At 43.1% G+C, this 27,062-nt stretch overlaps 1 protein-coding gene across 7 annotated transcripts in view; it reads right to left on the bottom strand.

Annotated features, from left to right (window-relative positions):
- GULP1 (GULP PTB domain containing engulfment adaptor 1) overlaps positions 1 to 27,062 on the bottom strand; it is a 170,422-nt gene that overhangs the window by 28,654 nt on the left and 114,706 nt on the right. For all 7 annotated transcript variants that reach the window (XM_082205671.1, XM_082205673.1, XM_082205672.1 and 4 more), the window contains 3 exons: positions 11,758 to 11,829; positions 4,647 to 4,745; positions 1,780 to 1,917 (listed from right to left, as the gene is read on the bottom strand). In XM_082205671.1, coding sequence (XP_082061797.1) covers positions 1,780 to 1,917; positions 4,647 to 4,745; positions 11,758 to 11,829 — 309 coding nt within the window. The remainder of the gene's footprint in view (positions 1 to 1,779; positions 1,918 to 4,646; positions 4,746 to 11,757; positions 11,830 to 27,062) is intronic.

The raw sequence follows: 27,062 nt of genomic DNA, 5'->3' as shown, positions 1-27,062 counted from the left end.
GTGCAGATAAACCACATTTAGAGCTCTGTTGGCAAAATGCATTCAAAGGGACAAGACATTAAGGCTATTGTTCAAGGCGTAGTACATGAAGGGTGATCAGATGGAACACAGCGTTGGCCACCACCAAGGAGCTGATTTTAAGCCAGGGCCAATAACAGTGTAACTAGCCTGTCTCTGGGATAATTACAGATGGCTAGACCTGGAGCGGCTCCAAATGGCTTAAGTCCTGGTATTCACAGAACATGATTTGTGTGTGCTTTTACGCTGCGTTTCCTGACCAGTGAACATGACTCAGAGTTTCAATGACTGCCAATGCTTTTATCCATCCCAGACCTGGACCACTGAGTCACAAGGCTGGGTTGCATCCGCGATATGCAAACTTATCTGTACATGGGTGATGTGACTGTCCTACTTAAACTGTCCTTCTAGTTATAATGAAAAAGTGCATCGGGATTTGGAAGCAGAGGAAGGATGAACACAAGATCCAAGAGAAGGAAAGTATCCAAAACATTAGTTTAGCCATTGTGCAGCACTTAACACTGCACAGCTCTATAAACAGTCAAAGCCCTACAGCAAGATAAAAGACAGAGCCTTTCCTTCAGTCTCAGAACAGCGAAGGACATTTTTCCCAGGTTTTTTGGTACTGTTTTTCAGATAGTAAAGGTAAAGGGACATCTGACCATTAGGTCCAGTCGTGACCGACTCTGGGGTTGCGGTGCTCATCTCGGTTTAAAGGCCGAGGGAGCCGGCGTACAGCTTCCGGGTCATGTGGCCAGTATGACTCCACTTCTGGCAAACCAGAGCAGCGCACAGAAACACTGTTTACCTTCCCGCCAGAGCGGTACCTATTTATCTACTTGCACTTTGATGTGCTTTCGAACTGCTAGGTTGGCAGGAGCTGGGACCGAGCAATGGGAGCTCACTCCGTCGCGGGGATTCGAACCACCGACCTTCTGATCGGCAAGTCCTAGGCTCTGTGGTTTAACCCACAGCGCCACCCGCATCCCGTTTTTCAGATGCAGAGGTACAAAACAGAAATGCTGGCTGTCAAGGGCACATGTATTCCTCTTAATACTAAAATGCAAGGCCCAACGCTGGCCCACCACACACTGCTTCCTGGTATTTTAATGCAGCATGCAGCAGGATGCAACCTTGATGCTTAATAGTGCTTGGTGCCTACATTTTGGGTATCCATGTTGAAGTATAAAATACTTTGGACTAGGAAATATTTGGACTAAGAAACAAGGAGGCTGTTTTTCTGGCTTTCCTTATATGGTCTGTGATTGACATTGCATAAGAACATAAGAAAAGGCTGCTGGATCAGGCCAAGGATTCTTGTGTAGAATCCTGCTCTCTCGGTGACCAACCAGATGCCTATGAAAAGCCAGCATGCAGAACCTGTGTGCAACAGCACTCTCCCATCCTGCAGTTTCTAGCAACCAGTGTTCATGCTTTTTTCCTGGGTCGACGTGGGGGGAACGCATACCCCTAAACATTTTGTGAATCTAAGTTTGGCCTCGTTGAGGGGCAGTATTTCAATATGAGTAGGAAAATGAGAGTACCCCTAAACATTTTTTTAAAGAAAAAAAGCACTGGTTGTAACAGTCTAAAAGGAGCACAGGGATAATACCTTCATGACAAATTTGGCTTCAAAGATAGAAGCTTTTGCGTGTTTTCTTCTCTTTTCTGCCTTTACAGCAAGAAAAGGGACAATAACTTTCAGCATAACAAACAAAACTCAACCCCAAACCAGCTTTAAAATAAATACTTCATACTTACACACTTTTCACTGTCAAAGACATAACACAAGTGTTTGTTTGACTCTGAATCTTTGCATATGAAAGTGAATATCCTTTTGTCAGTTTTGTCGTCAGCACAAAATGATATCCTGTGGAGCTGGCAGTTGTGCTGGACTTCCTGCAATAAATAAATAAATAATGATGGTGCAATTACACATCCTGGGTTGCATTTGGGGGTCTGATGATCGTCTAGCGAGGCCCCACAAAAGTTACCACAACAAGCTATAATTTTACATTCTAACATGAAATATGCCTCTCACAGACCAATACACTGCTTTGTTAGACATGCCTGCAATCCGAATAGGCATCTGGGTCTAATTTGCAGCTACACAAGGCAAAGAAGCATAAACACAAGATGTTCCATTGCAGATATTGGGAGAGCTCCAGCTCCATTCTCGGGACTCTCTTGTTGGATCACACTCAATGTAGTTTCTGCACAAAACATATTTCTGCTGTACATAACATCCCATCAGTTGACATGACTGTATATTAACCGTAGTGAGTGGACGATGCAAATGCCAGTTTTCCAGATAGAAGGACGGGATCTTGAAGTATAGAGTAAATGAGGAGTACCATGCTTTATTTCAGAATACCACTTAAGAGATATGTTAAACATATTGGGCACTTGAAACATGTACACGGAAAACAACTTCTGCAATCACTCTGAACTAATCCTGATTGCAGAATATTTTAGAAAGCCAAATTTAGATTTGTGACCCTGGATTAAAGCAGCTGAAGTGAAGTTTTCTTGCATTCTCTGAGAGCAACGTGGTATCAACACCCTTCAGCAAACTCATTTCACCTTCTGTGTCTCAGTGAATGTGGTGCCATTTGCAAGCTGTGACCAACATTAAGGAACAGCCCATTCCATAACCATAACACAGTTTCCACTTGGCTCAGAGTTGATTTTTCAAGATCATCATTATCATCACCATGCTGAATACATTGAGATTTTTTTATATAAAAAAAAAATCCCTGCCAGTTACATTACGGTGAGCTTAAAGGCGCAAGCTTTATTTATTTAAGACACGTGTTTACTATAAAAGAGTGAGAACTGAAAAATAATTGTTTGCACTGACTGCATGAATCTTTAATGCCAACGCTGTAGAGGTGATTACTGATTTTTTCCCAGCTTTCCCAAACATGGTGTCCTCTAGAAGTTTGTTTGGGAGCACAACTCACATCAGGCCCAGCCAGAATAGCCAATGACTAGGAATGATGCGAGTTCTAGAGTTCTATCCTGGAGGGCAACATTTTGGGGGAGGCTATTTTCCTATATTTCGATATGGAAAGGTGACCACCTAGTACAGAAAATTGGGTATGGCCCTGGATATAACCCTCCTTCTGGTTATGTCCTGCGTCTCTATACAAGGGAACACTGAATATTAGTTGCCTACCATTTCTGTCAGCTGCCCTCATGTGCATGAAGAGCAATGAACGCATAAATGTAGAGGAGTCTGCAGGCATTGTCATGCCATGGGGGGATGCCCCGATACTGAAAATGCTACTGTTGCTTAAACTGCCATTAAGCAGATAACTTCCAACTTAGAAAACACACTTTTGTAAGTTTATAGAAACAGAATACTTAGATGATACTTATTTGCTTTTCAATCCAAGTCCCTAGGCAGCATTTTATTACTTCTGGCTAGTGTCATGGGAAAGCAGTTCTGGATATCGAGAAAAATATGTCGCTTGTATGGGAGCTATTCTCCGCTTTAAGAATATGTGGTTCTCGTTCTTCATTAATATAAGAGTTTCTGGGATTGCCAGCATTCTCTGTACCTTCCTTTTTTTTGGCCTGGTGTCACACACTGGTTCTCATTTCTCTCTCTTTTTTAAAAAAAAAAAACAAGAAGTGCTTTCCCTGCTCAGTATTGCTCCTTCTCATCCACTTTGCAGGCAAAGAAGAATTTGTCAAATAAGGTGTTTACTTCCCTTTCACTAGCCCCTTTTTTATATTTCTTTGGAATATAAACCACACAGATTCACAGAATCAGAGTTGGAAGGGACCCTAAGGATCGTTTCCAGGGCTCAGCAAACTTTCTCAGCAGGGGGGCAGTCCACTGTCCCTCAGACCTGGGGGGGGGGGGCGGACTATTTTTTTTTTTGGGGGGGAAATGAATTCCTATGCCCTACAAATAACCCAGAGATGCATTTTAAATAAAAGGATACATTCTACTCATGTGAAAACACGCTGATTCCCAGACCGTCCGTGGGCCGGATTTAGAAGGTGATTGGGCTGGATCCAACCTCTGCAATGCAGGAATATGCAGCTGTCCCATATGGGGTTTGAACCTACAATCTTGGCGTTATCAGCACTGCACGCTAGCCAACTGAGCTATTGTGAAGTGAATTTCAGTTATTCCGTGGGTGACTTTTGTTTGGGAGACTGATAGGAACATGGCAGGTTGAAAGAGTTTCCCCTGCCCCTTGATCCATGTATTTCATCATTACCTCCACCCACAGGGTGATCCCACTGGAAGAAGCAGGGAGGCAATTTTCTCCAATTTCTCTCCACACACACACCCCCCCCCCCCGCCAACCCCCAGAAAAGCTGCAGAGGGAACTGAAAGAAAAAAGATGGCTGGATCCAATCCATTGCTCAGGAACTTCAAATAAGCAGAATATATATATATACTGTGTTACTATCTTGATTATGCAATGTTTTATAGCTATTGTAAATTTATTCTTGGCAGTGGCCATGATGGGAGCTCATGTTTCATACCAGACCTTCTGCTATTTTTGATTCTTGCTTGCCAATGAGATGGATACATTTAATTTAATATATGTATTACATCAAATAGTCAGAATGCTAGAGGGAGAAGAGGAAGAAAAGAGGGTTCCTACCTTTGTTTTGGGATCTAGAATTTTCACTCCATATATTGAAATTTGCAACTCAACCTTTGGTGTTTTTTGACCTTCAGATTTCTTGATATGTCTTGCGAACTGAAAATGGGAAACAAAGGATCATGTAAGAATATTTATAGTTTAAATTTAACACTATTAATTACGTCATAGTACGTTCCTTTTTTGAAATTTGCTACAGCTCACAAGTTCCAAAGAAAACAATATCCATTTCCAGCTCTCTGTCTGTCTCAGTTCCTCTGCTGAGGTCAGTTGGTGAGACCTTTGTATGGGTCACTCCTCCATTAGTAGCAAGGCTTCTTTCCAGAGCCAATGCAGATTTTTCAAGGCTGGCTCTGCATTTATATATTATGTTTCATTGTAATACTCTCCAGGATCAGGAATGGACTTTGGTAATCTTTCATAATACAGTGCCCTGAGAAAGCCCAAAATCTGATGCCCCCAAATGGATCCAGGTGCGCAGCCTGGGAGTCATTTTGGACTCACAGCTGTCCATGGAGGCGCAGGTCAATTCTGTGTCCAGGGCAGCTGTCTACCAGCTCCATTTGGTACACAGGCTGAGACCCTACCTGCCGCAGACTGTCTCGCCAGAGTGGTGCATGCTCTAGTTATCTCCCGCTTGGACTACTGCAATGCGTTCTATGTGGGGCTACCTTTGAAGGTGACCTGGAAACTACAACTAATCCGGAATGCAGCAGCTAGACTGCTGACTGGGAGCGGCCACCGAAACCACATAACACCGGTCCTGAAAGACTTACATTAACTTACATTAAATTGTTGCAGCCAGGGGAAACATAAGAGGTTGGGTTTACTGCATGGTTTAGGTGTGATACGTGATGTACTAAAACTCAATGTGATACCAACCCCCCCTCCCCTTTTTACATTATTTAGCCATTTTATCTCATGAGGCATGGGCCAAAACTGGTCTGTCCTTACATTTCACTGGGCAGCTTATATTTTTGGAAGAAGTGGCTGGTTTTCTGCAGGATCTTTGAAAGTAAGAAAGTTGATATGAAGACTGCTCCTAAACTACTGCTGTTGCTGCCCTCGATTTGTTGCAGCAGAACTGGAAAGCAAATGAAGGTGTGTCGCCCATCATCAACAAGCCCTTGCTAGTGCTCAGTAGGAAAGAAGCAACAATGCGATTGAAGCATAGGCGCCGACTCCATGGGGCTTGAGGGGGCTCGAGCCCCCTCAAAAATTTTTTTGGGGGGGCTCAGCCCCCCCAATAATCTCGGGCGCCCTTCAGCAGAGCGCCGCCGCCGTCCCCCGCCTCCTCCCCACCTGCTCCCTCGCCAGCCAGCCAGCCAGCCGTGCGCCCTAGCCGGAGAGCCCCGGCCGTCCCCCGCGAGAACAGGGGAATCCCCGGGGGCGGGGGCTCCTGCCTCTAGCCCCAGGTTTCCCGCATATCAGCTGTTCCGGAGCTGATTGATAGGCAGCAGCACGCTCTCCCCTATACGCTCACGAGGGGGGCGGCGCCACTTTATTTGCATATTCATGAGCTTATTTGCATATTCATGAGCTTATTTACATTTCTCGAGCTTTCCCGGGCCCCCCCAATATTTTTTATAAGTCCGCGTCCCTGGATTGAAGACAAGATGATGAGAGGGGCAGCTTGCCAGACTCCAAAGATTGAGATCTATTTTCTCCCTTGGGCTCCATCCTTTGTATGTTTCACACATTAGTCATTCTCCTTTTCCAGAACAATGACATTCTTACCAACAGGCCGACAATCTGTGTCTGTTTTAAGATTAGGGTTTACTTGAAAAGGCTCACTATGAAACATTTTGAGTAACACCCATTTCATATAACTGTTTGATTAGAATAATGGAAAATGTTACTTCGGGAACAAGAACAAAGAGTTCAAATGGAGTATTTTGGAAGCGTCTATGTAATGGACATGCTCTATCAGAAGATTCTCCTGGCTTCCACGTTCCCTCTGGTAATGATGATTTATACTATTTTTTCACATCTGCGCAAGGGAACAGAAAGCATTCCAAATTAACAGTACAGCGTTCCACAGGAGAATGCTGTATAGAAAAGTTGATAATGCAACAAGAGTGTTTCTTTTCAATAATATTAACAATTCCTGGCCCAGTGTAATGACTTATTACTGATAGCAGTGGCATAAATCATAAACTGGAAGAGAACTAGGAAAGAATTAAGCCTGCCAAAAATGTCTCTTTTTTGCTGTAGAGCATTAGCACCACCTACTGGGGAAAATCAAATTATTTAGTGCCATATGTAATAGTTTCATAAATTAATAAGTTGTGGGGAAAGGGAAAGGGAATTAACACCTTGATGCCCCTACATTGTCGACTATTTTATCACTTGAATCATAAGTGGGCTTTTAAGTTGGACACATCTTCAGCAAAGTTCAAGCAATTTTAACGTTCTATGGTCAAGAGTGAGCAAGCAACATTTCCCGCGTTGCAAAGCTACACAGCCTTTTAGTAGTGAATGGACATTTGAGATCATATAGTATTTCTGAGTATGTGCTCAACTCTTTGAAGCATCAAGGCCTTTGATGAAACAAGTGCCTTGAACTTGGATCACAACCCAAATACATGGAAACATTAAAAAAGTAAGTATTAATTAGGCCCCAAGATTTATGATTAATTTCCTCTAATAGGAGCCTAAACACTTAAAACATGTTCTCCCTCTTTTCCAATTAATTCAGTTCTTTTTGAAGTTGTGACACCACTGTGGTTTCATGAAATTTTAATTGACATTTCTTTTAACAGTAATAATAATAATGAACAGATAGGAATACATCTTTATTTTTTACCATTAAGTATTCTCATGCAGAGCATGCTTTAAGCTGGATCACAGAAATTCTATGATGCATCTTTAAAGAGAATTAAAATGGAGGAGGATTTAAATTTAGCATGAACCGCTGGATATCATTTCGTTTCTCAGACTGCTACTCCGTCAGACTTTTAACTCTAACATTTAAGAATCAATTTCTAGTTTTTCCTCATTCTACGCTTTCTCCCACACTAATTCAGCCGTCTGAGATTTTATACAAATTCTGCCCATATAAAAGATACCCCTATATCTAAAATATCCAGACATATGGAAATATTCATACTTCTTTGGGTTCAATGTATTCATTCTTGGTTATGAGATGAATTAACTGAGTTAATCTTCCAAGTAATATGATCTGTGCTCCAAGGCTGAACAACAAGAGCAAAAGGCTCACAGCTCCTGCAATAACCAAGACACTGGAGAGCTCCCAAACTGAGCCTCAGTGTCTTTTTAAACCATTGCAAATGTTTTTATTCCGGCTGTCTTTCTGCTATTGGGCATAAGTTCTTAAAACAATGGAAATTTTAGCATCAGTTTCTTATTGGAGGAACAATCCTGTTGCCTTCTCTGAACTGTTGCAGTGCATACAGATACTGATGACAGATGCTGATGATTAAAAAATAATTTATGTTCCAGATGTAGCTTTTAGTTGAACCCCCCCCCCCCCACTGTTTAATGGGACATTGGGATCAAATAGGCTTATCCTTTAAAAAAGAAATGGATATTTGACTATGACTCTAGTGTATATATGAAATTGAGTCAAGGATTTGTTGACCACAGGGTTAGTATCTGGGGTCAGCAATGGCCCTCAGTGTTCAATTCCTACGATGTCTCATAAATTCAGGATAGCATATGGAAATAATTAATGAAATGGTTACACTTCCTTATCCTAATCGTTGCATTAACATAAAGTTGTTAACTGAGAATTTAAACCAGATTGAGGATCATTTAGATATTATATATGGCTTAGTGGTCAACAAGTGCATAGGAAGATTAAGACCGATATTTACTAAGAAATTGGATGACCAAACATTATCTGTGAAGGGCTGATTCAGCGTTCTTCCCACTCTCACATAATGTAAAATGCAAATTAACTGTCAACAATGATTTTTTGCCTAAAGCAAAAATGGAAGTAAATGTTGTGATTTCTCCTCAGGCAAACAGCATGAGGAATTCCGAAGGAAGCAAAAAGTATCTGCAAAAAACCTAGTGAAACATATTGGGGATGACAGCTCTGGTGCAAAGCAGAAATGTGGAAATTCTTCCTTGAGCATTCAAAAGAAAAATTTTGTACAAGTCATTTTTTGCATTCTTCTTTCTACCCACACTGCTTCTACAAAAAATCAATGTCCTTTTGCAGGAGGTCACTGGAGAAAGAAAAGGATTGCAGATTGGTGTCTGCTTACCTGATACTCAGCTAAAAAAAAAATGATTTCCCTGAGCCTTATCACCACTGTTGCCTGCTCATCCGCTTCCATGCAAAGGTAAAAGTGTAGAGAGTGCTCAGCAAGGGGAGGAAGGGCCATTAGCAACAAGGGCAAAGTGTGAACCCCATTTTCAGTTGGATTCAAACTTAAAAAGGGCTGCAAATGACTTCAAAACAGTGGCCACTTACCTGGGACTCTGTTAGAATTCCTGCTCCATGATTGCAGTCATGGGATTTTTGTCTATCACATGACGGTGTATATTTTGACTTCACAGAGTGGGAAGTGACGGAGACAGGATGTTTGTGTTACTGTGTTCCGTGAAGTAGGACTATTGTCCTTTGTTCATTCTCTTTGCTGTCTGATGCTACAGAGAGAGGGGGAGCCATGTTGCAGTGCTCCGTGTGTGTTTATATGTAGATAAAGTAATTAGCCAAAATGCTGAGTTGCTGAGGTCTGTCACGCGAACTGCGAAGACTCTGCGGATCCCTAAGTGTGCCGGTGTCTGTTGGCATCGGTCACTGTGATGTTCGGGCAGAAGAAAGCTTTTGAAGCTCCCAAATGAACGACCAGGAGGGAGAGAACATGCCAGTCGGGCATGTGTCTCAGCCAGGGTCCTACCCGAGTGTAGGATGAGCTCCTGACAGACTCTGGGGGAGGGGTAGTTTGCGGTCCACTGCAGTCCAGTCCCAGGGCTATCTTCATCCTGGCATGACCATTGGGGGATGTGGGAACCTCCCTCTGCAGTCACCCAGAATGGGGAAAAAAGCTAGTTTGAATGGGCCAATCAGATAAGAAGGGGCCAGCAGCAGCTTGGGCTGTGGACCTGGTTTCAGTCAATTTAAAAGCAGACTGTTCCAGGCCTCAGCCTGTTTAGATCATGCGGGGTGGAACCCCCTGCTTAAACTTTGCAAGCATCGCTGGTGGAAAAGCAGTGGAGACTGAGAAAGCAAGTCAACATGAACAGAAATAACACAAAAGGATTACAAGATTCACTGTGCAGCACCTGCATCTGAACAGAACATAAAGATCCAATTCTACATGGTGTGTGTGGCACTCAAAGAAAATCTAATGAAGATGATTTATCGTTGGTACATCACACCAAGTAAACTTGCCAAAATGTATAGATATCAGGATAAACTATGTTGGAAATGCAGGGAGAAGGAAGGGAACTTCCTACATATGTGGTGGAATTGCATTAAAGTTAAAATCTTCTGGGACATTATTTATAATGAATTAAAAAGGGTATTGAAATACAATTTCAGTAAAAAAAACCAGAAACATTTTTATTAGGGTTAATTGACGAGGAAATCCACAAAAAAGATGTAAATTTGTTCATGTACACCACAGTGGCAGCAAGAATCCTACTGGCCCAAAGATGGAAGCAGCAAGAACTCCCCACCCTGGACAACTGGCAGATAAAGATGGTAGAATTTGTGGAGTTGGCGAAGTTGACGGGGAAAATTAGGAATCAACCAGATGATAGATTTCAAAAGGACTGGAGCAAATTTATATATTACTTGAAAGAAAACTGTAAACACCTGAAAACATTTGTCGCTTTAACGTGAAATGTTTGGTAATGAGGAAAGAAGTAGCTAATTTACAAATGAGAGGGTGATTTTTAAATGATCATATAAGGTAAAGAAGTGATTATAGAAATGTGATAAATATGTTAATGTTATAGGAAAGTCAGAAAAGAGAGGGAAGGAGGTCGTTGCTCTTTTTGAGTAAAAACGTAAGCTTTGGATATGTATTATGAAATGAAATGGAATATGGAAAACTCAATAAAAATCATGATTAAAAAAAGAGAGAGATCCAGTTCTAGTGGACGGGGAGTGAATGATCCCTAAACTTATTTCTGTTTTTCACAATTACAAATTGACATTTCTGGGAATGTTAACCGTTGGCTGTTTTTCAGGACACTGTTCTTTTCTGTATGAAAGCCTGCATGCTTTCCTGCAGTGAAATCAAGTGAAAATCACAGCACAGGTATATTGCAAGTGTGCGCCAAGTCCTTCAGTTACAAGCACATTGTGAGGAGCACACATCAATGCCACCGTGTCTCTGTAAGTCTTTGCAAAAAGTCCCAGCAGCAATGAATCAGGTCAGGCTGGAAGACACCCTTCTATTCTTAGTATGCCGAGAGACAGCAAAAACCGGGGAGGAATCAGAAAAAGGAAAGCTGTGAGAAACAGGATAATGGAGAGGAGAGGAATTGCTAGGATGCCTTCCAGCCAGCCTGCAGAGTGAGACGTTTGGGGAAACAGAGATAAGAGGGTGGAACCCTCTGAAGCTGTGTCCAATGAGAGGACAATATAGATTTGGAGGAAGGAGACCACAAACTTGGAGCAGAGAAGGAAAACAAGAAGAAACACGGGATACTGGAGTTAAGGTCTGGAACAAAAACTGATGAACCTTTAACAGGAGATTAGTGTAATGTGTGGAAGGGGGCCATGACTTCACTTATGAAAAATGGAACTATGAATGGTTGTATCAAGGCTCCACACAATATATACCTTGGAAGCCGAACGGAATCCGTTCCAGAAGCCCGTTCAACTTCCAAAACATCCAGAAACCAAGGAAGCTCCTGCAGCCAATCAGAAGCCACAGAACCCGCATCAGACTTTTGAGTTCCAAAAAACGTTCACAAACCGGGTTTGCAGCGTTCAGGAGCCAAAACGTTCAACTCGCAAGGCATTCGGGATCCAAGGTACAACTGTACACTGAAGGAAGAGTATATTGGTGTTCTGAGATTTTCTAGCAGGGGGTGGATAAACATAGAGGGAATGCAACACATATGTTTAGAACAGATCAGGCATTGCTTCTAACTGTATCTAGTAAATTTAAAAAGAGTTTCCTACCTTAAGTTTTCTAACAGCATCTCTCACGACTTCTGTGCCTTTAGGTTGCTCCACTTCTGTGCTGCCAAGAAACTGAAAACATTGTAATTTGTGAGAAAAGTAGTGGATGCTTGTTACCTTTCTTAAAAAAATGCCTTTGAAATAACTGTATTGATTTTGTATTAATTGTATTAATTTTGTATTAATTTGGTGACAATTTGTTAAAAATTATGGAAAATCAATAAAAATAATTGGCCAAAAAAGAAAGAGAGAGAGAGAGAGAGAGAGAGAGAAGAAAAGAAAAGAAAAGAAAAGAAAAGAAAAGAAAAGAAAAGAAAAGAAAAGAACTAACTAGCCAGAATTGTAGCTGCAAACTATTTCTCTCTGGGGAATATGCAAGTATAAAGACACGCAAACATATTTCCACTTATGCTAAAAGTTTCTAACTTACCGTACATTAAAACATTTCTTGCTTCATTTTATAGATTTCTACATGCTATTGCATAATCCTTATTTTCATAATTAAAATAGCAGTGTTTCTCTTCTTGTAATCATCACAAACTTGGAGTTGGCATGACTTTTAGCAATGAATGTAACAGCAACAAATGTCATGGCATTATTTTAGGTTATATATTATTTATTTTAAAAAAAATCAGAGTGTGCTTGAAGTTTGGTCTCTTTCCAACATTGGCAGCTTGAACAGAGCCACAAAACTAATGGACCCATCTTAAAACATGCTGTAGGGCCAACACATTAGCATAATTCACAATATTGTGCCAGCATTCCTGACACATATACTGGCACAAATGCTTAGGATCAAGGTGAAACTCAAAAAGCTCTCAATGGTACATTCATTGTGGAGTGGAAAATGAAGACTTTGGTAGCAATCATAACACCTTGCTTAAGCACATTGTTACTTATATACAAAAAAAGGTAAAGGACCCCTGGATGGGGACTGCAAGACCCTCACAGGTTCTGGTCTAACCCTACAATTTTATGGGGACCCCCTCGACGGTTAAGTCCAGTCAATGCAACTATGGGTTTGTGGCGCTCATCTCACTTTCAGGCCGTGGGAGCCGGCATTTGTCCACAGACAGCTTTCCAGGTCATGTGGCCAGCATGACTAAACAGCTTCTGGTGCAACAGGACACTGTGATGGAAACCAGAGCGCATGAAAACACCGTTTACCTTCCCACCGCAGTGGTGCCTATTTATCTACTTGCACTGGCGTGCTTTCGAACAGCTAGATTGGCAGGAGCTGGGACAGAGCAACAGGAGCTCACCTCGTTGCGGGGATTCAAACCGCCAACCTTTCAATCAGCAAGCCCAAGAGGCTCAGTGGTTTGGACCACAGCGCCACCCCACTTTTACACCAGACGAATTTGTCTTATACCAGACGAATGAGGGAAGGATGAACATGCACAACTGCCTTAATCCATAGATCATGGGTGGGTAGCCTGAGGCTGCGGTGCACAAAATGTACAATAGCGCAGTGAGAGTGGCACTTTAATTCCTTCGGTTTGTCGAAAAGATTGGCCATGGCCACTACAGATCCTTCTTTTGGCAGAACAGGAGGAGGAAAGAGTAAGAAGCACTTGGATTGCATAGCTGTCAGCCTTTCCCTTTTCTTGTGAGGAATCCTATTCAGAATAAGGGGATTTCCCTTTTAAAAAAGGGAAACGTTGACAGCTATGGGATTGTTCTCTACCCCAAATGTGTGGGTGAGCATTATGGGAAGCAGTGCTATAATTTATTTGTTTTTATTTTATCTATTAGTTTTACATACTTATTTATATATTATTAAATTTGTATGTCTATTAAATTTATTAAATTCCTCAGAAGATCTCAGGGCAGTTCACAGAATATAATACGAGATAAAACACAAGTAAATAATTAAACCAAGAGAACAAAACCATAGCCCCTGTTTTATGTAAGTATAGTAGCAGACTGCTGCTGCTTTTGCATGTACAGTGGTACCTTGGCTTAAGTACTTAATTCGTTCCGGAGGTCCGTTCTTAACCTGAAACTGTTCTTAACCTGAAGCACCACTTTACCTAATGGGGCCTCCTGCTGCGGTTGCGCCGCCGGAGCACGATTTCTGTTCTCAACCTGAAGCAAAGTTCTTAACCTGAAGCACTATTTCTGGGTTAGCGGAGTCTGTAACCTGAAGCGTATGTAACCCGAGGTACCACTGTACAGGAATGGAGCCACATCTGCATCAATACTTTATTGCAGTGCCTTCTACCCCTCTCCCAACTTACTGCAGGCGCAGAAGAACTAATGACTTCGCAGAATGCTACATCCACAAATTAATCACCATTTATTTCACCCATGTGCTAGTGAGCAATGCTGAACACGTGGCAGGTTTATGGTTTACTCTTCCAACTGGTTTCCGCTGTTGAACCACTTCATGAAACACGATAGCTGATCTCACAATAGTTTCACACACGAGTGATAAAGTTGCAGCTACAGTGAACACAACCCCCTTTCAACACCAATAATATCAATGCCGAAGGGCCAGTGCTATCTGTTTCTCTAAACAATTTGGAATACCATTTTTGAGGCCTCAAGCAAGTCCTCTGCTCACATATTAACACTTACATTTCCCCCTTGAATCCCAAAATATATAATTTGCAAGCAAGGAATGGATCAAGGCATGGATCTCGGCTCCTGCAAACTGAAAGCGGAGTGGGGATCTATTTCCTTCTTCCCCTTGCAATCCCTATTGGCCCAAAAGTCTGTTCCAGGATTATCCTTGCTTCTATTTATGGAGGTCTCCAGTAGATTGAAATCTCTTCCCTGAAAAGCATGGAAAAGCACCATCGGCTCATACCGGTGATGGTCTATCATATTTACACAACTAACACTGAGTTATCAATAATCTTAACTGCTCTTTTCACTTCGGTCCTTAAGCCTATCCTGAGAAACAAGAACCGCATTTCTGTGCTCAGTTAACACAGAAGCTTCATGCAAGCAAATGTATAATGTGGTGATTAATGTAGCTATAATAGACTAAGACCACTGCAGACTTTTTAAAAAAGGTGTTTCCTCTCTACAGCATCCCAGGGTTTCCAGAAGAAATGCACAACTTTTACTCCGAAGCATGAGTGTAGTGGTTTGGAGTTACTCGTGCGTAAACTGTCCCCGTTTGGGAGCTTAACTGCCTGGGTTAAACCGTCTTGACTGCACAGCCCATCTCCGCGTGGCTGCCTCAGTCGCTAACAGGATCTGTCTGTGGGCGTTTCTTAAACCTTTTCCAGCATAAAAGCTGTTTGACACCCAGTCGTCTCCGCCTCTCATTGTGCGGGAGTCTTCTGCGCAGGGAGGGCGTGGGTAGTGGAGGACCAGTGCTCTCCTCACTGACGTCCAGGGAAGAATCCCGGAGCCCTTCCCCCTCTTCTCCCATTTGCTCTCCTGGATCCTTGGTGTTACGCTGATTTCCTTCCCCCTCTATCAAGCTGCGTCTCCCCCTGGTGCTGGTACCTTCTCCTGCAGAATCAGAGAGCCTCTCCTTCTCCTGTTGCTCTGATGTCAGTTTCCTGACAATAAGCCATGTGTTTTCAAACTGAGCGTTGGTTTAAGTAGTGAAGATATGAAAACCAGCATTTCCATCAGTTTCCTTAGTAAAAAATACTTTCAGCAAGTAACCTGGGCACTGACACAAGGTTTTCATTTATTTCTAAAGAATCTACATTCCGCAGAAAATAATTGAACATATAACATATTTATTTTAAATACTACCAAAACTTTTCCACCCAGTCGCTAGGTGAAAACTTTGAATTATAAAGAAAATTCAGGGGATGAATATATCCTGAAGAAATAAAATAAGAAAGGTGGCATTCATTTATTTAATCAGAAACAGTGTGCCACAGGCTATTTCAATATTTGTAGAAGCTGAACGGACTAGTCACAATTATTTTTGTGAAGCATCAGATCTCATGGACAAATTTCACCTTTTAACACAGAATAGCGCACAAAACTCGACTGCTGTGAATTTTACAAGCTTGTGCATACACACAAATGTGTGGGGTCACAGATAAAGTGAGTGTTTAGTAAATAAAAATAAAAGGTATTGCATGTGTCATATATAATCTCAAACATAATTTCTATTGTAGTAAGGCCAATTGGCTATTATTAAAAATGTTGTTGGTATATTACAGATTCAGATTCACAGCAACTTTATTTAGCCCTTTCCTCATAATTTCAAAAACAAGTTCTCTGTCCCCCCCATTCCAAATGCATTAAAAACGCATCAGTTTGGTATATTAATAGCTCCATTAGATTCCTCCCACCCACCACCCACCCCAAATCCCACACTCTAATCTAGAGAGAAGTTTATTGGTAATTTTTTGCCAAAAGCAAATTGGACTAACTTCATCAACTACACTTAATGCGAAAATAAGTGCACCAGTTATTTAGCTTTATCAGAGTTGTGTGTTCTGTTTCTTCCCTGTGTGCCTTTAATTATTTTTCTTCTTTCCGCATTCTATCTTCATGTTTGCTTCACCCGCTTCCTGGAATGCAGGGATAATGTTCCAGGCTATTTCTGAAATTATGTATACGAGCACTTGGGAACTACTGCTATTCCAGTAGTGATCAAGACCCAAAATTTGGGAGACAACTGCTCTGAACTCTAAAGAGGAACTGTGAAGTGGACAATATGTGTTAATCAATTTTAAGAAACCAGAGATGATGGGGTGTTTTTTGGTAGACTTGGAACTTCTTCAGGTGTTCATCTTATGTAGACAAAAATGAGGAGGGGTGAGGAAACTTTTTGGCCTGATGGGCCTGACCTTTATCTCCTGCCACCCATGTGAGCAAACTCTGACAGCTGGGCAGGACAATAATCTGATATCAAATTGACTGACACCTGTTGACTGACCCGCAGGGATGGGAAGAGATCGTGTGACCAAGTGGGATTGTACTCCCCACCCACCAGCTACTGGGTACAGAGTTCAATCCTGCTTTCTGTGGTAAGCCAGTGTGGTGTAGTGGTTAAGAGTGGTAAATTCATAATCTGGGGAACTGGGTTCGCGTCTCCGCTCCTCCACATGCAGCTGCTGGGTGACCTTGGGCCAGTCACACTTCTCTGAAGTCTCTCAGCCCCACTCACCTCACAGGGTGTTTGTTGTGGAGGAGGAAGGGAAAGGAGAATGTTAGCCGCTTTGAGACTCCTTTGGGTAGTGATAAAGCGGGATATCAAATCCAAACTTTCTGCAGGGATCAGCTGTGTGGGCAGCCAATCCAGACACATCGCTACCTGTTCCACCCTTAACATCACATATTATATCACGTGTGGGGCAAGTAGGCATGGTTCATGGAAAATGGCCTGGTGAACCAAATTTGGCTGTGGGGTGCAGGTTCCCCACTGCTGGTGTAGAAGAACGAGTGTATCTGCATCAGCCCACATGCCCAACTCGACGTGTCCAGCAATGTTAGGGGTGAAGCTGACAGGTATGCTCCCATCTCTGCACACACTAGCATATCCAGGATGAATGCAAGAATTGAGGACCACAATACCTCGTTCCACATGCCTCTTTCTATATGAACAACCTACTCGGACCCTGAGATCATCGTCTGAGGCTCTCCTTCGTGTGCCTCCTCCTTGAGAGGTCTGGAGAGTGGCAACACAAGAACAGGCCTTCTCTGCAGTGGCTCCCCGTCTGTGGAATGCTCTCCCCAGGGAAGTTCGCCTGGCACCTTCATTATACACCTTTAGGCGCTAGGCAAAACCGCCCCTTTTTAACCAGACCTTTGGTTGATTTGATTGACATCCTATACCCTTTTAAAATGTGGGGGGGGGGGTTGGGGGGTGTTATTGGGTTGTTGTTTTTATTTTGATTATATCTTTTGTGGTTTTTGTTTTTATTTTATTCTGTGAACCACCCTGAGACCTCCGCATATAAGGTGGTAAGTAAAAGTTCTTAGTGATCTGGCAGTTCTCATTTAAGAAACAGTGGTACTTCGGTTGTTGAACATAATCCGTTCCGGAAGACCGTTCCACTCCCAAAACGTTTGACAACCGAGGCGCAAAGGGCGGTCGGTGAAGTCAACGGAGAAAAAAGAGGGGGGAAACGCAGTGGAAGCCGCCCCGAGTTTGGAGGCACGTTCGAAATGGGAAGCAATTACTTCCACGTTTTCAGTGTTTGGGTTCCAAAACATTCAGCTTCTGAGTTGCTCGAAAACCGAGGTACCACTGTATCCGTAGAGGGACCCAGGTGGCTGAGCCTATGTACTGCTCTGCTATTTCAATGAGTTGTAAAATCACAGCACAGATGTGTCGCACTCCATCGTGCTATTTCTGACCTTTCCCCCCCTTGGCATTCTTGAAACTGGGATACACAATTGACAAATTGCATTACTCGAACTCGTTTTCAAGAGGAAAACATGAGACCATTTTCACTGCAATTCATACGGCTCTGAAACAGTGAAGTCTAGGCAGGTTCTTTTCCATACAAATGTGACAAACGAATACTTTTGCAAAACTTACTAACGCATCAGCTCTGCAACCCATAACATGTTTTCCTGCGTTACTTCTGGAACAGATGTTGGGCTTAAGTGGGAGCCCCCAAAACTTGACTCTTTGTAGGAATGTTTAGCTTTTGTTCTGCTCCACCAATAACTGAAGAATTACTTGAAACAGATTAGACAATGTTTCGTTTATTTTTTATTTTTAATCCAGTATAAAGCTTGGGAGTGGTTTTTGGATAACTCAGCCAGAGATTTAGGTCATATAAGAACTGCATGTAAATCCTTCTCTTCCAGTAGAGAGCAGTGTAGGATTTGCTACTAAGATGATAGTAACTGCTTCTTTATCCCTATTTCACAAAATTATTCATCAAGTTTTACAATGACTTTTAAAGCCTTTGAAACACTGAATGCTAATAGTTTTGTGGTATGTGTACCCATGACAGAAGTAAAAACAACAAACAGTCCTGCGATACCTTAAAAATAACAAAACTGTTGCAGTATATGGTTTTGCAGACTAGAGCCACCTAATCAGACATATGAAGTATTATCATTAGTTACCAGATGATATATTAATACAATTTCTTCTCTCTGTAAGCATGTAAACTGTTGGGTCAAAAAGCCGAGAAATGCAAGAGGGCCATTGGGTCTGGAATAAAAGTATCTCCTGACTCCATAAAGCAGATAAGAAGGCAGTTTGAATTTTACACAGAAACCCTGCTGCCAAAGATTGATAAACTGCCTCTCTTTTTCATCACTGAAGTTAGGAAGAAAGTTGATTTATGACTGAATGAAAGCAAAGCATCTCTGATCCTGCAACACTAAGCTAAGGCAAGATGGAAGGGAGGGAATTGACTGGTTCTTGGAAACCAAACAAGTAAACAGAATCAAAGAACCATTTGCAGTGCATGCTAGGGGTGGGGGGTGGAGTGGGAAACAGCTTCAGATTAAAAAACAACAACCAGAAAGGCAGAATATGAATCTTAGTAATAAGCAGAAAGGGACGTGGGTGGTGCTGTGGGTTAAACCACAGAGCCTAGGACTTGCCGATCAGAAGGTCGGCAGTTTGAATCCCCACGACAGGGTGAACTCCTGTTGCTCGGTCCCTGCTCCTGCCAACCTAGCAGTTCAAAAGCATATCAAAAGTGCAAGTAGATAAATAGGTGGGAAGGTAAACGGCGTTTCCGTGCACTGCTCTGGTTCGCCAGAAGCGGCTTAGTCATGCTGGCCACATGACCCAGAAGCTGTACGCCGGCTCCCTCAGCCAATAAAGCAAGATGAGAGCCGCAACCCCAGAGTCGGTCACGACTGGACCTAATGGTCAGGGGTCCCTTTACCTTTACCTTTAATAAGCAGAAATGTATACTGTATATCTTGACCCTGTATGGATGACATGCTTAAACCAAATCAGGGGTGCCAACCTGAATAAAAAAAATTGGGAGGGCAGGTAAGTCCTGCCCTATGTATAATCAATCATTGCCATTTGAATGGCAATGCCTATCAACTTTTTTTTTGGGGGGGGCTCAAATATTTTAGGGGGAGGCAAAGGGACCTTGGCCTCTAGGAGTTGGTGCCTATGAACCAAACCAAGTCTCAGAGCAAATGTGAAGGCTCCTGGGGAGACTGCTGTACCCTTCCAGACCACAATTCAATCTGACCATCACTTGGGTATGAATATTCACAGGATGAAGGCTCAGGATAACACTGGACACCTGGAATGGCTTGCAGAGGCATGGTTAATAATGGGTACAACTATGCCATGGATAAGATAAGGTTATCTGAAGAAGTCAAGATGTCAAGGCTGAGTATACCTGTTGGCCGACGTCAGGAAAGAGTGAGAAGTGATAGGCAGAAATGCTCTTAGAAGAAGAAAAAAAATGAGCCAGTTACTGGCAGAGGAGCAACAAGGTTGAAATGAAACAGAATGAGAGCGCCAAAGATTGAGAAGCCAGGAGCTTTTTTGCTTAGGCAATGAGTCCCAAGATGTTCTATAACTTATTTATAACAAGTGATGGTAAATAGTCAGAGAGCCATTTATTGATTTGATCTCTCTTTATCCCTCTTTTCAGTCCATTGCCATCTCCCAAAGCAGCTCACTTCAATTAAAAACAAAGATACAGGCTGCAATATTGTGCTTACAAAGGCACACAAGGGAAAGGAAGTGGGAGGATGATGCAAAGTGGAAATGCTGCTCCATCAGAACTAGTTGCTGAGCTGCAAGTGCAGCCGAGATGGATGACATTAAAGGTAAAGGGTAAAGGGACCCCTCACCATTAGGTCCAGTCATGGCCGACTCTGGGGTTGCGGCGCTCATCTCACTTTATTGGCTGAAGGAGCTGGCATACAGCTTCCGGGTCATGTGGCCAGCATGACTAAGCCGCTTCTGGCGAACCAGAGCAGCGCACGGAAACGCCGTTTACCTTCCTGCTGGAGCGGTACCTATTTATCTACTTGCACTTTGACATGCTTTTGAACTGCTAGGTTGGCAGGAGCAGGGACCAAGCAACAAGGGCTCACCCCGTCACAGGGATTCGAACTGCCGACCTGATCAGCAAGTCCTAGGCTCTGTGGTTTAACCCACAGTGCCCCAAAAGTCTGGGGAAAGAGATGGCATCTTCACTTGCCAATGAAATGCAATGTCAACATTGTGCTGAGGTGCAGCTCAGAGGGAAGATTTTTCCTAAGTAAGTTACCACCCCAAAGAAAGCCCATGGAGACTACCACCAGCATGTCTCCTTCAGATCAGAAAACTCTGGGAGGTCAGTGGAACACGTGACATTCTTTCAGTTAGTGGTGGTTTAGGGTCTAAAACTCTTTCAATGTCGTGCTTCTCTAATCATTCTATCTGTGCAAGCCTTACAGCTTGCCAGATGGAACAATCCCCCCTCCCCTCCCCTCTGTGTGCTGTTCTATGGGTTCTCCCAACACAAATAGTTGGTGGTGCTGGAGCATATGGCGGGGAGGAGACCTCAGTATACCAACCAACATGCTGGCCAACAGTCTTCCTGCCTGAGATGGTCTCGGAGGTGGTGTAGAAGAACTCCACTCATGTTTTGGGGGCTTCAATAGCCATACCAATGCTGCTTCTACTGTGCTCATTGAGGACTTCATGATAAACATGAGACTATGTCGGTATATCAAGTGCCCAACCCATATTGAAAGACCTGCCCTGGATCTTACTGATGCAACAGAGCAGGAGAACAGAAATGTTTTAGCAGTGGGGCTTATCGTGAATCCATTATCATGGATAAATCATGTGAGATTTGACCTGATCATAAATCACCCTGCAGGGTTGGGGAACCTATGAGGTAAAGGTAAAGGGGCCCCTGACAGTTAAGTCCAGTCACAAATGACACTAGGGTTGAAGCACTCATCTCACTTTACAGGCCAAGGGAGCTGGTGTTTGTCTGCTTCCGCAGACAGTTTTTCCGGGTCATGTGGCCAGCATGACTAAGCTGTTTCTGGCGAAGCCAGAGCAGTGCACGGAAATGCCATTTACCTTCCCGCTGGAGCGGTACCTATTTATCTACTTGCACTGGCGTGCTTTCGAACTGCTAGGTTAGCAGGAGCTGGGACTGAACAACAGGAGCTCACCACATTGCAGGACCTCGAACTGCTGACCTTCTGATTGGCAAGTCCAAGAAGCACAGTGGTTTAAACCACAGCACCACCCGTGTCCCAGGGGCACCTATTAAGATGGCATATAAGGGATTTCCGACTGCTCTGGGGGATTTTTCCAACCAACATGGTTGGTGTGCTTGTCCAAGCCCTGGTCTTGCTACAGTGTAGCGCTAAAGGGAGTGCTCTTGACATGGTCACTTCCAGGTCCCGTCTTCAAAGAAGGACAATAGATGGACTGCAAGTGGTGTAAAGCCCAAGATGAATCTGACCAAACACAGGTACAAGCTCATTATTGTGCCTACCATGTTATAGTGATAGTGGTGCAAAAGGCTTACAGTGGTACCTCGGGTTAAGTACTTAATTCGTTCTGGAGGTCCGTTCTTAACCCGAAACTGTTCTTAACCTGAAGCACCACATTAGCTAATGGGGCCTCCTGCCGCCATGCCGCCGGAGCACGAATTCTGTTCTCATCCCGAAGCAAACTTCTTAACCCGAGGTACTATTTCGTGGTTAGCGGAGTCTGTAACCTGAAGTGTATGTAACCTGAAGCATATGTAACCCGAGGTACCACTGTACTTCTTTTCCACCATTGCACCCTCTAGTAGCTGTCCAGCAGATCCTTTCCACATGGTGAAAGGCTTTTAGTATCTATCCAGTTGAAAGGGACTGTTGCGATTTTCCTAGTCAGAAGAACTGATGGCACCATTGGAGAAACTTCATGATAACTTGCAATATATAAACTTCCCTATGCAGATTTTAAACTTGAATGACATAATCAAGTTCTCCCATCAATGTACAACATCTAACAGAAAAACAACTCTGAATGGAAACTCGTTACACTTTGGGTTGCACTCTTCAGCTTTACGCATCTATGAAATGCAAGGTAAAAGAAACTTTGAAGCTGGATCTGGCAAGAAATATTTGAAAGCTATAATTTAATAAACACTCTTCAACACTCATCAGTACCATGTTTGCGTTATATACTCTAAAAGGACAATAATAAACACTTTATAAGGCCTGACTGACAGGAAGTTAAGATCTTTTGTAAATCAGTTTCATATTCCTGGCTGCTGCACTTGCAATTTCAAAGGGGAAATGACACAAAGGCTTCTTCAGTTTGCCTTTACACAGTCTCAAGGTGTGTGAAGAGATGTCCCTTAGAAAAGATATCTCGTTGCTGTTCCTGCAGTGAACCTTGCCTTCCTTAACATTTGTTCTGCTTTTGACAAATGTACTTATCAGCTAAATGAACTTGAGTTGTCTGTTTTCCACCTCCTTCTATTCTTTAGGCTGCTTTCCCAGGTTTTTCATTGTACCCGTTTGCATGTTTATCCAGCTTTATGAATGTTTTTTATCTTCATGTTGTTGCTTTTTAAACACATTCATAGTAGGCACACTCATGATGTCATTCCAGCCAATAAAGTATACAGCTGGGGTTCAGCCTCAAACTTACAGAACAACTTTCCCTCGAGATAAACCTCAGAAAAATATTGTTTTGGGTATGAACAAACCCCAGCAATTGTACTTCCACTGAAGCTCCACAGTTCAAATTATGTTAGTCTGGATGTTCCCCTTACTGCGTGTCAATGGCTCATGCAGACAAGTGCTAATGAGTCTAATTCATAGAATTCTAAAAGAGAGTTTTGTCAAAGCAAGTGGATAATATATAATCAAAGCAGAGGGAAAGGAAGCTTGGAAGGACCACAAATAGCTTATTGCCTCTGGGAACATTAATTTTGTTCTATTTCTTTGTGCACAAATAAATGTGATTCATTTCCGTTTTTAAGCCGAGCCAATAAACATATCCTTGACTAGTCTAATCACAATGGCTATTTCAAATCAATAGCATGGAGGAACCACATAACCGAGCCCTGGCACAATTAATTGAAACCAAATGTACAAAACTCAGTGAAGCTTCAGATAAAAACCATGTCCCATCTACTAAGCTACTCTGGTTTTCTTCATGGAGAAAATAATGAAGGATTCCCCCCCCCATACAAATGCTGACTTTCCTTTTTGCAGCTTGTAAGATATGTTTTCTTCTAAGATAAGGATACTGGTGTCGTTTTACAAGAAAGAGTACCTATGTTTGAATAGAAATTTATGACAATGGCATTTGAGTGCTTCTTAGCAAGTCATTAGGGATGCTTCTCAAGTCACTGTTTCAATCTTTAGATGGTGACTGGGAATAAGGGCTGCAATCCAATGCATAAATAGACTGTTTCATTCCCTTACCTTCAATGCGATTTAAGAAGCACTGAAGCCATGGTGATACACTTGAATTCCCCCTCCATTTGAGCCAATATATTTAAATGTTCCTCCCCAAGCATGGAACAACTTGCCTGCCTAAAGAGGTGTTAAGGATTTAAAGGCAAACTAATGTTTAAAGAAGGTATTTTATAATTACCTGCTTTACTCATCCTTTTTACAGAAACAACACAATATGCTTCCTGTACACTGCAGTGCATTTTATTGATGATAATATTAAAACCGCATTCAAGTATTTTCTTTAAGTATTTCTCCAGGTTGTGAAGCAGGAGAGGCTGTGGGGTGTGTGTGTGTGTGTGTGTGTGCCTCAAGAAGAGATTCATCTTCAGAGTCCTCTTCAGGTCAACAATGCGGCAGTGAGATAAGGGACACAACATGTCCTATCAAGTCATTGCCTGTGTGGGGTGGCAAAGTGTAAGGCAGGGGTCAGCAAACTAAGGCCCGGTGGCCGGATGCGGCCCACCAGGCTTGTTAATCCAGCCCGCGAACCTTGCAGACCCTGCCGCCCACTCGGTCAGCTAAACTGGTGTGGCGCGGAGGCCCCGCTGCATGGGGACTGACTTCCGCGGCGCTGGCGCAGCTTCAGATTGGCTGCAGGAAGCTCCTGCAGCCAGTCCGAAGCTGCAGATGCCTCTGGGCAACGCCCCTTCCTTCCCACTTAGGTGGATGCGTATGGCCAAGAGCCGAGCAGGAGGAAGCAGTGGCAGTGGGGAGGCTAGGGCAGCGGCATGGGCTCTGTGCCCCGCAGACCCCTGGCAAAGGCAGAGGATGACAATGCTGCCAAAGACGAGGTGGCGTTGGCAGCTGCAGAGTGAGTGGTGGTTGGGGGGGTCTTTTCAGGAGGGGGAGTGCATTCAGGAGAGGGTAGGTACGTCTCCCCACAAGGTCTGAAGGACAGTGGACTGGCCCCCTCCTGAAAAAAGACCCCTGGTGTAAGGAGTAATAACAGGTGAAGTGGGAATGTGTTGAAGCGAGCAGCAGCAGGCAAGGTTACTCAAACCAAAAAATTGCACTTGCCACACAGAAGGGGTGCTATAAGTCAGATCTCCACTGGGCAATACTCAGTTCCTGCCAGTTATTCTCAAGACCCTAAATTCAGAAAATGCTGAAGCCTTGCGCCCAGGCAGTCCCAGGCACAGGGGAAAGCAGCATGGCCTGTGGCTAGTTAATGCATTCTCAGATGCTGAGAACAAGCAAGAGCAGGGAACAGCTATGTCAACCATGTGAGCTTCCCAGAGAATCTGATTAGCTCATGCAGCCTTGCCATTAATCCATCATAGACTTCACCGGTTGAAGTTTAGCAGTGCTTTTATCACTTTTTAATTTGATGCGAGCTGATTGTGATTCCATGCATACCAATATTGTATAGTAATAAACTCTATAATAAATAAAATTTGGCTCTCTAATAGACTAGCCACCAAAGAAACAATTATGGAGTCTTAAGTTCCTTTTAGATTATTTTAGGGCACCCTCAGAAGGTTGCTGGGGGACGCGGGTGGCGCTCTGGGTAAAACCTCAGCGCCTAGGACTTGCCGATCGCATGGTCGGCGGTTCAAATCCCTGTGGCGGGGTGAGCTCCTGTCGTTCGGTCCCAGCTCCTGCCCACCTAGCAGTTCGAAAGCACCCTTAAGTGCAGGTAGATAAATAGGTACCGCTTTATAGCGGGAAGGTAAACGGCATTTCCGTGTGCTGCTCTGGTGCCGGTTCACCAGAGCAGCTTCGTCACGCTGGCCAAATGACCCGGAAGTGTCTGCGGACAGCGCTGGCTCCCGGCCTCTAGAGTGAGATGAGCGCACAACCCTAGAGTCTGTCAAGACTGGCCCGTACGGGAAGGGATACCTTTACCTTTTACCAGAAGGTTGTTTACAGCCACACAGCGAATCTCCATCTGTGAGTGCTACTCTTTCCCTGCACAAGCCACCTTAATTAACACCACGTCAGGCTGTTACAATTCTGTTTCTTTCACATCTCACTGACAGTGTGAACTAGTATGATTATATTATGCAATCTGGCTTCTTAAATCCAAGCATTTGAAAAGACCATTTATTAATTAGCATTCTGACTTTCATTTACATTTTTACATATATATTTTTAACAGAATCCTCGTTCCCTGCGAATAATAGTTTTCAAAACTCGTCTTAGCTGTGAAGCCAATTCCCAGGTTTTATGAGATTCAGCTCTTAAACAAACTCGAAATGTGTGGGAAGTAGGAGCCCTCTACCAAGCTTATGCTTCGCACATTAATATTTTTTGGACAGTGAAAATTGTTGGCTCATAAAATGTTAAACGATACATTATGGCATTTCACTGAGAAGACTCTTCCTCAGTGCCTATGGCTATGTGTTTTGTGCAATTACCGAAAAGCCAATTTACCATAAGCATTGTATGAATGAGCCAGTAAAATGGGACTGCAGGACATTCTCCCTATTTATCAGCAGGAAAGGAACCTGCAGAAGTCTGTCTGTTCATTTTGGAATATCGATTACGTACACTAACATGACTCAGTCCCTTACTGGGCCATCACTCACTGCTGGTCCCCTAACTAGCATGTATTGATTTCTGTACTTCACACTTCTTACTTCTTCATTTGTGTCCCAAACTGACCCCACTGCCTTTGGCTGAGGGACACACCATGACCTATATTTAAAAGCACCCCTTATCACAAATTAGTCACACAGCACCTTTCTGTCTTTGTAACACTTTCAATTTGCTTAGATCTCATTTGATGCTTAACTCTCCTCATTTCTCAGCCAGAGGTCACCTTATTGTTCCCGCTTCCAGCTCCATTACCATTACTGGCAAATCTCTTAGTAATCTGTCTACCGTGCCATTATTCAGAACAGCTGTGTTATCTCACACTTTTAGTTTATTGATTTTCCTGTAAACCCGAGAGATGAAAATATTTTCCTCTAACATTGCCTCAACACTTAGTTGCCAAATCAACTTTCTGCAGAGTTTCCTAACTGTGT

Source organism: Podarcis vaucheri, assembly GCF_965113315.1.
Source record: "Podarcis vaucheri genome assembly, chromosome: 1".
In the NCBI taxonomy this organism is placed as follows: Eukaryota; Metazoa; Chordata; class Lepidosauria; order Squamata; family Lacertidae; genus Podarcis; species Podarcis vaucheri.
The sequence above is the reverse complement of the archived record's forward strand: the minus strand, read 5'-3'. Positions and strand labels throughout refer to the sequence as shown.